At 54.2% G+C, this 8,991-nt stretch overlaps 1 protein-coding gene across 3 annotated transcripts in view; it reads left to right on the top strand.

Moving 5' to 3' along the window:
• Window positions 1-3,469: 3,469 nt before the first annotated feature.
• The window catches only part of ACVRL1 (activin A receptor type II-like 1), an 18,740-nt gene continuing 13,218 nt past the window's right edge, over window positions 3,470-8,991 (top strand). The window contains exon 1 of one of the 3 annotated variants that reach the window (XM_014542106.1): window positions 3,470-3,488. Coding sequence is in view for 2 of the 3 variants with exons in the window: in XM_005869235.2 (XP_005869297.2) it covers window positions 4,581-4,744 (164 nt within the window). In the remaining variant the exon portion in view is untranslated. Of the gene's footprint in view, window positions 3,489-3,767; window positions 4,279-4,332; window positions 4,745-8,991 lie in introns of those variants that run through there. The other 2 variants (XM_005869236.2, XM_005869235.2) reach the window with 2 other exon arrangements.

Below are 8,991 nucleotides of genomic sequence, written 5' to 3'. Positions count from 1 at the left end.
TGTGTGTGTGTGTGTGTGTGTGTGTGTGTGTATGTATACATATACTATAAAGACTGTACTCACCAAAAATTATTGATTTGTGGTAATGGGTAAAAAAAAATCAACAGACTTTTGAAGGAATTCTGAGAAAATTTCACTTAACTATTCTTAAATATCATCTGTTATTTTTTAAAACCTTTATTACTGAAAGTATTACATATGTCCCCTTTTTCCCCCATTGAACCCTTATTGCCCACCACAGCCCCCTGCCCCAGGCCTCCATACCCTCTTGTCTGTGTGTTAATTTATTTTTTTTAAATAAGAATCTATTTTACCAGTCCCCCCTCACCCCCATCTCTCAGGACCCTTCGCCGGCCCTATCAGATGTCAAACAGCTATGCTGAGAAACCCATCTGGCCAGGGTTCATGCAGATTTTCAGACCCGCTGGCTGCTCCCCGTTTCTCAGAGGGATCAAACCTTTTCATGGTTAAGGAAGATACTAAATCTGAAGGGAGGAGTCTTGGGGTTGGATGGACTGTGACCCTCACCCCCATCTCTCAGGACCCTTCGCCGGCCCTATCAGATGTCAAACAGCTATGCTGAGAAACCCATCTGGCCAGGGTTCATGCAGATTTTCAGACCCGCTGGCTGCTCCCCGTTTCTCAGAGGGATCAAACCTTTTCATGGTTAAGGAAGATACTAAATCTGAAGGGAGGAGTCTTGGGGTTGGATGGACTGTGAAGCTTTGACCACAGTCACACAGGCAGTGTCACATGTAGACACACGGTCAGCCAGGGTCCCACAGGGACCATTAGGCTCCTGGCACAGAAGTACACACAGGCCCATTGGCCCACGAACTCATAGTCACAGCCAGAGAGGCAGCACACAAAAGCACCCCGAAACCCTCACACAGGTACACAGCACATAGACTCACTGACCAAGAAAAAAATAAAGACAGGGTCCCCCTCACCCCCCGCCCACTGCCTGGGGCTCCTGGCCCAGCCCGTCCTTCTGTCCCCTCTGCTCCCCAACACTTTGCATTCCCCTGGTCATCCACTGCCCACATCGCCTGTGCGACTTCCGTTGACATGTCAGAGTCTGTCTGACCACGTGCAGCAGGAGTGAGGGGGCTGAGGGAGGGCCAGGCCTGCCCGCAAGTCCTCCCTTTAGGCCTAGGTACCGTCTTTCGCTGTGAAAAGTCAGGTCCCTCTGAGGAAGAGGAGAAAGGTGAGCAGGTTGAAACCTAAACTGTTTTGTGGCGATTTACTCCAGACCAGCCTTGGACACTAAATCTGACCCGTCTCCTGCTTCCGGGCCAGGGATTTGCCTTCGGGGAATGAGGAACAGAGGCCTGTGGATGGGGGGCTCCTGGAGGTAAGAGAATGCTGTAGGCCCTCAGTACCGCGCCCTCTGGTGCGGGGAAGGGCAGAGCCTGGGCACGGATGCCGGCGGGGTGGGAAGGGGGCAGGATTATGGCATTTCCCCTCAAGCTGGAAACAAAGGCAGATTCCTGTGTCCAGCTCCAGCAAGCTGGTCCCACCCCTCGAGTGCCTGGAGCTAGAGGAAATCCCGCCGGCCTCTGGCCTCGCCCAGCCAGCTGCCCCTCGGCCAAAGGCTCTGCCTCCCAGCCAGGGCCAGGACCTGCCCTCAATCCTGGGAACCTCATCCTGTCCAAACACCAAGCCCTCCCCATTGGGAATAGTCCCCGTAGCCCCTCAGACTCTGTCCCCAAGCTGCAAGGGTCTGCTCAGCACCACCCCAGAGCCTACCAGACCCCCACACCCCTGCCGGCCAACGCGGGCCACCCTCACCCCAGCAAACGCAGGCCCTGCTTTTCTTTAGTGGACAAAATCTGGGTGCCTCTAGGAACTCCCGTGCCATCCAAAATGCTCATCAGGCCCTGCAGGCATCCCACCATCCTGAGTGGGGACTGTGTGCCTCAGCTAATTGGCACATGTTCCTTTTTTGCACAAAATTGCAGCTCTAGGGAAGGGTGGGGGGGGGGCACTATGCTTAATTAGGGAAGGGTCAAGGGATACCATGTGACCCTAATAGAACAGGAACTAAAGAGGTATTATTACAAAATAACAACATAACGATAAATAATTAGGAGGAAGAGAAACTAAATGACCTAAATTATGAAGTTTTAAAATCTATAAATAGCAGCAAGACAAATATTACATGGTATCCCTTATATATGGAGTGTAAAAAAAAGTCATACTTATAGAAATAGAGTTTAAAAAATGGTTGCCACCCTAGATGGTTTGGCTCAGTGGATTGAGCGTTGGCCCAAGACTGAAGGGTCCCAGGTTGATTCCGGTGGGTGGTATGTACCTCGGTTGCAGGTTTAATCCCCCACCCTGGTGGGGGCGCGTGCAGAAGGCAACCAATGGGTGTATCTCTCTCACATTGATACTTCTCTCTCTCTGTCTCTCCCCATCCCTTCCACTCTCTCTAAAAATCAATGGAAAAATATCCTCGGGTGAGGATTAACAAAACAAAAAAAACCCAAAAACAAAAATGGTTGCCAGGAGCTGGGGGTGGATGAATGGAGGAACTAGGAAATGTTAAAAGGGTACAAACTTTCAGCTATAAGATGAATAAGATCTCAGAATCTAATGTAAAACATGGTGACTCACTGTATTGTATAACTGAAATTAGCTTAGAGAGTAGTACTTAAATGTTCACACACACACACAAACGCTGGCCGGAGTGGTTCAGTGGTCAGAGGAATGGCCCAAGCTCCCAAGGGTCTCGGGTTCAATTCCTGATCAAGGGCACATACCTGGGTTGCAGGTTCGCTCCCCAGCCCCAGTCGAGGAGCATGCAGGAGGCAACGGGTCAATGTGTCTCTCTCCTATGGATGTTTCTCTTTCTCTCTCTCTCCCCCTCTCCTTCCTCTCTCCTTCCCTCCTTCCCTTCCTTCCAATCTCTCTGAAAAACAATAGGAAAAATCCTCAGGTGAGGATTAACAACAACAATGTATACATATATCAAGTCATTGTGATGTATACTTTAAATATCTTGCAATTTTATTTATCAATTATACTTCAACAAAGCTGCACAACATCTGGAGATAGCATTGTAAACATTACTTAGGTTATCGAAGTAAATGTCAGAGAAATGAATAGCTGAAACCTTGAGAATTTCATGTATTTATTTATTTTTACCCTGTGTTTATTAGGAATGCCTTGAATATTTTTTCAGAATGGCCGCTTCATACTTCGAAGTCCACTGTGGTAGCGACACACTCATCTGTATAACAAGGCCCTCAGGCAGCTTTTAGTAGGAGAGGCATCGTTCAGCACCCGTTTCTGAGCAGGTAAGAAACAGAGCCCCCGTCACACAGCCAAACCTCATGCTCTTTCTCCTGTCCCACAGCTGGGCCTCCCTCCCTCAAAACAAACCGAACATCCGTGTGGGTTTTCAGCTGGTAGAGGACGCTCCCGGATGTTTTGTTTTTATTCTGAGAACTGGCAGAGGCGGTATCAGCAGCCCTTCCTTACAGGTATGGGAGCTGATGTCCACACATCGCGCCTCCAACTCCAAAGTAGCCTCTTCCCCTCCCTCTCCTCTCCCTCCTCTGGCCGGACCAGTGGGGTAGGGGAGAGTCAGAGCCTGGAGGCGAGGCGGCCTGTGGGGAGGGACATTCCAGAGGTCGCTGGACTTCAGGGAGGAGGCTGTCCTGGAGCAGCATTTCATCAGAGCCCAGGCTGCAGGCCAACCCACCCCGAGGCATTGTGTGGGTACCGTCTAATCTCAGACTCCTGCCCTGACATGCCAGCCCTTCCTCAAGAGGCTCCATCCTGAGATGAGTCATCCCAGGGCTCAGGGGTGGGCCAGGAGCGGATGAGCCCTCTAGGACATCCTGGAGGAGTCGGAGAGGAGCAGGAAGGTGACTGGGTGGCTCACCCAATCGGGCCCCTGTCTGCCAGCCTCTTCCTAAGGTGCTGGGCTGTCCACACCCTCCCCAGACCTTAGCGCCAGCCACATTGAGCTGTGGTGACAGGGCCTGAAGACCGGGTCGTTTCCCAAATCTTAGAGTCAAAGAAGATCATACAAGGCTGGGAAGGATCTTTGCAACTCTCCAGTGTAAACACCTCGGTGTTCAGAGGAAGCAACTGAGGCCCAGAGAGCTGGATCCAGGCCTGGAACCCAGGGCACTGTGGCACCTCCTGCCCTGAGCTGCAGGAGACAGAGGGGGCCACTTCTTCCTCCAGGCAAAACGTAGCTGCATCTAGCCCACAAAGCTGGAGTTCCCCCCTCTGTGTGGAAGAGATGGAACATGGACTTCACAGGTATCTGCCTCCCTTCTCCCCCAAAGGAGACGCAGTTCTTCTTCCTCGGGTACCCTGTTCTCCTGTTCATGTCTCTCACATCTGAAACATCCCTAGGTTGTCTGACTTAAATCTCCCACTCTGCCATTTAAGGGAGGCAAAGCCCAGCCCACCCTCTGCTAATTTCCTCCCCTGCTTTTCCTTCCTACTCATCCTGGTGCAGAACCGCTACATAATCCGTGGGGCCCAGCACAAAATGAAAATGCTGAGCCCTTTGTTCAAACATTATTAAGAATTTCAAGATGGCAGCAGCAGAGCATTAAATGGCATGGGGCGCCCTGCATCTACAGAGGGTGAAAACCGTGGCGTTGGCCCTGCTCTGGTGGCAAAAGCGATACTTAAACTCAACACTCGTCGCTGGTCCTGAAAAATCAAGTTGTTCATTCCTCTGCCTTCATGCCAGCTCCCGGGCACCTGCCTTCCATAGGTGAGAATCCGCTTGAGGTTTCACCCACACACCCTTCCCAGGAGCAGGCCTCTGCTTCACACTGCTGGGAAATCCTTCCGAGTATCTAAATTTAAATCTCAGTCCTTCAGGCCTGTTTCCTCTTGTTCTGTCCTCGCTGATTATGGGGAACAGCTGGTCCTTCTGTGTAATTAATTCTTGTAGACTTGGACGCAGTCTGCAATTCCTTTTCCCTTTCCTCATTGGGCTCAGCCTCCACTGTTTTCTCCAGCTCTGTCCCTCCTGGGATGCCTGTCCCAGCCTCTCTGCGTGCTGTGGAAGCCATGAGTTTCACAAGAAGCTACCAAGAGCATGAATCAGTGTCCAGAGGACTCAATGCCTGGGGGCCGAGGGGGTGGGGAGTGTAGACTCCAGCACTGATGAGCAGCCCATCCCCCATCCTGCCCTGTCTTCCTCCTCCAAAAGTGCTCTACTTTTATCTATTTCATGGATCGCTTCCAGATAAAGTCCCCCACCCCCACTGACTCACATTGGCGACTCTCAGCTCCGATCCACGGTGATGTTTCTGTTCTCAGGGTGTGTCTCAGAATGAACGCTTCCCTTGGGAAAGCCCGACTTCCACGTCCCAGGACAGAGATCCGTGGGCTGGGGCTGGGAGAGGTTTATCAGAAGCCATGGCAGGGCAGGGGAGAGAGTGGGTATGAAAGACGGCCACGCGGCCACACGCTCATGTCTCCAGCTAATAGAGTGCCAAGTGGCCGCTATAATCTGAAAGAGCAGACACTGTAATCCTATAGTACTTCCTATTGGCTGCAGGACACTGCTCTGTCCTGACACTGAAATTTGGGTGTGCCTTGGTGCTGGAATTCACAGGCTCATGTTGTAAAGCAGCTGTGGGGGGTGGAGTGGGGAGGGTTGCAGCAAAGGAAGTGAGGTCAGTCAACAATTGATGCCTTTAGCTATTGTCTCCCCCAGCCTCCATTCCCGTCAAAGGTTGGGGTCCCTTGCCCATCTTACAGAATCTCCATATTAGAGCAAGACACCTTAGAGGTCTGCTCCTGTTTTAAATCTTTGTTTTTGAGAGTATTACAGATGTCTCCCATTTTCCCCCATTGCCCTCGTCCACCCAGTTCCCACCCAACTACAGGCCTTCACCACACTATTGTCTATGTCCATTGATTAGGCATATTTATATATATAAAACCCTAATATGCAAATAGACTGAATGGCAGAACAACCGAACAACCGGTCGCTATGATGTGCACTGACCATCAGGGGGTGCCCACGGAACATGGCAGGTGTTGGTCACAGTGGGATGGTGGAACAGGTGAGCGAGGGTGCCAGACCAAGGCGGGGCACTGGTCGCTGTTATTGGGGTGAGCCTCTGATGGCTACTTAAAGTTCTTTGCTCCTGTGTGCCGCGGTCCTGCCTGGCGCTCGCACCCACTGCCGGTGCCCAGCGCTGGCCCCGATTGCTCAGCACCATCAGCGGGTGCAAGTGGTGGCTGCCCCGCGGTCCTGCCTGGCGCTCGCACCCACTGCCGGTGCTGGAACTGCCGCTCGCAACGCTGCTGGTGCCCAGCGCTGGCCCCGATTGCTCAGCACCATAAGCAGGTGCAAGTGGTGGCTGCCAGCCCCGATTGCCCCTCAGAGCTTCTCCACCTCCCCCTGCTCCTGAGGGGTGATTGGGGCCAGCAGCTGCCTCTTGCACCCACTGCCAGCAATGGTCCTGCTCACACCCACTGCTGGTGCTGGAGCTGCCACTCGCACCTGCTGCCGGCACCCGGCACCGGTCCTGATTGCTCTGCGCTGTCAGCAGGTGCAAGTGGCGTCTGCTGGCCCCGATCACTCCTGAAGGCTTCTCCACCTCCCCCTGCTCTTGAGGGGTGATTGGGGCAGCAACTGCCGCTAACACCTGCTAAGGGCCCCAGCCACACTTGCACCCGCTGCTGGCGCCAGCCCCAATTGCTCCTCTCCATCAGCGGGTATGAGCGGGGCTGGCACCGTCAGTGCGTGGGAGTGGCAGCAGCGAGAGCGGGGCTGCTGGCAGAGAGGGGGCCGGGGACCATGAAGGTAGGGGCTGAGCTGGGGCATGGAGGATGGGCCGAGACCCACCCCTGTGCCCACCACAGCCTCGCAGCCCACAGTTTCTTTCAAGGTGCACAAATTGGTGCACTGGGCCCCTAGTCCTATATAATAAAAGCATAATATGCAAATCGACTGAATGGCGGAATGACCAGTCGGTGGGGGACAGGGCCAGTGAGCAGGAGGCACCAGGCCAGCCAAGACGCATGCCAGCGGGCAGAGGGACGGGACAGTGACTGGGGAGTGGGGGCAACCAGCAGCGGTGGAGGGGCGATTGGGGGAGGAGGAGGCAGGCGGTGGCGGTGACCAGCAGTGGCGGAGAGGTGATCGGGGGGAGGGGGCAGGGCGGGCCACTCGCCAGCCAGCGCCGTCCCCTGAACAGACTGCCCGGTCACCTCCTGCAGAGGATGCCATCAGTTAGACATCCCCTGAGGGCTCCAGGACTGTGAGAGGGTGCAGGCTGAACTGAGGGACCCCGCCCTGAGTGCATGAATTTTCATGCACTGGGCCTCTAGTCTATATAATAAAAGCCCAGCAACCCTTAAGGTGGAATGACTAGAATGACCGGTTGCTATGATGCACACTGACCACCAGGGGGCAGATGCTCAATGCAGGAGCTGCCCCCTGATGGTCAGTGCGCTCCCACCGCTGGAGTGCCACTCAGCCAGAAGCCGGGCTCATGGCTGGCGAGCGCAGCAGTGGTGGCGGGAGCCTCTCCTGCCTCTGTGGCAGTGCTAAGGAGCAGCGAGCCAAGCGGTAAGGAGCGAGCAGGTGGGCAGTTAGGAGTGAGGGGTTCTGGATTGCAAGAGGGCGCAGGCCGGGCTGAGGGGGGCCCCTCCCCCTGCCCCCGCACGAATTTCGTGCATCAGGTCTCTAGTGTGCATATAAATTCTTTGGTTATTCTCTGCCCAACCTCCCACCCCCTTCCCTCTGAGATCCATCAGTCTGTGCCATGCTTCCACACCTCTGGATCTATTTTGTTTGGCGGTTTATTTTGTTCATTAGATTCCATATATGAGTGAGATCATGTGATACTTGTCTTTCTCTGACTGGCTTATTTCACTTAGCATAATACTCTCCAGGTCCCTCCATGCTGTCTCAAAGGGTGAAAGATCCTTCTTTTTTACAGCTGCATAGTATTCCATGGTGTAAATATACCACGGCCTTTTTAATCCACTCATCTACTGATGGGCACTTGGGCTGTTTCCAGATCTTAGCTATTGTAAATAGTGCTGCTTTGAACACAGGGGTATATATATTCTTTCTTATTGGTGTTTCCGTATACTTAGGATACATTCCTAGAAGTGGGATCACTGGGTCAGTTTGATTTTTAATTTTTTGAGGAAATTCCATACTGTTTCCCATAGTGGCTGCACCAGTCTGCATTCCCACCAGCTTAGGGGTCTGCTCTTGCTTCTAATACCCATGTCTTTCTCCTTGGCTGAGATCAACCCCTCCTCAGCCTCTTCATTTATTCATGGAATTAAACACTTCCATTGAGGCCTAGCCTGTGTCAGACCCTGCCAATCCTGTGAGGCTGTGTGTGATGTCCACTTAACAGATGGGGACTGGGGCACGGGGAGGTGTCGGTGGCCTGAGCTTCTGTAACTAGGTGGATTCCCGGACTTCGGAGTGTTGGTGGGTAACCAGGAGGCTAGGAATCACCTTGCTTTCAGGGTGCCGGGCAGAAGCCACTCTGCTCCCTCCCAGAGCCTGGGCCCCCTGGTCCAGCAGTGTCCGGCGGAGGCTCTGGTCCCCGTGGCTAAAGCTCCCTTTGGTGGGTGGGGGGCTGCCCAGGGAGCCGTACCCAAAGTTTCCAGCCTCTCCCTCCACCCCCGAGGCCCATGGCCAGAGGCGCCTTGGCCACGGGCTTCCCCGGCCGCCAGCTGGAGGGGCTCAGGCTGTCCTCGCCACCGCCCCTCTGGGCCTGCTCTCCCTGCGCTGAGCAGAGGCTGCAGAAGCCGGGAGGGGACCAGCGGGGGTGAAGGGACAGAGGGAGGAGGCTGAGGACTTGGACGAGTGGGGAGCACAGGGGGCCCACATCTTCGCACCCCGTGAGCCCACGCTCTGCCCTTGGACGGGGGGTTGAAGGCGGGAAGGACAGGTAACTTCTCTCCCCTAAGCCCGCCCCGCACGTCCTCCGCATCCAAGATGCCCGGTCCCCCCTCCGCGGCTCCGAGTGG

This window comes from Myotis brandtii, unplaced genomic scaffold, assembly GCF_000412655.1.
Source record: "Myotis brandtii unplaced genomic scaffold, ASM41265v1 scaffold29, whole genome shotgun sequence".
NCBI classification, from domain to species: domain Eukaryota; kingdom Metazoa; phylum Chordata; class Mammalia; order Chiroptera; family Vespertilionidae; genus Myotis; species Myotis brandtii.
The sequence above is the reverse complement of the archived record's forward strand: the minus strand, read 5'-3'. Positions and strand labels throughout refer to the sequence as shown.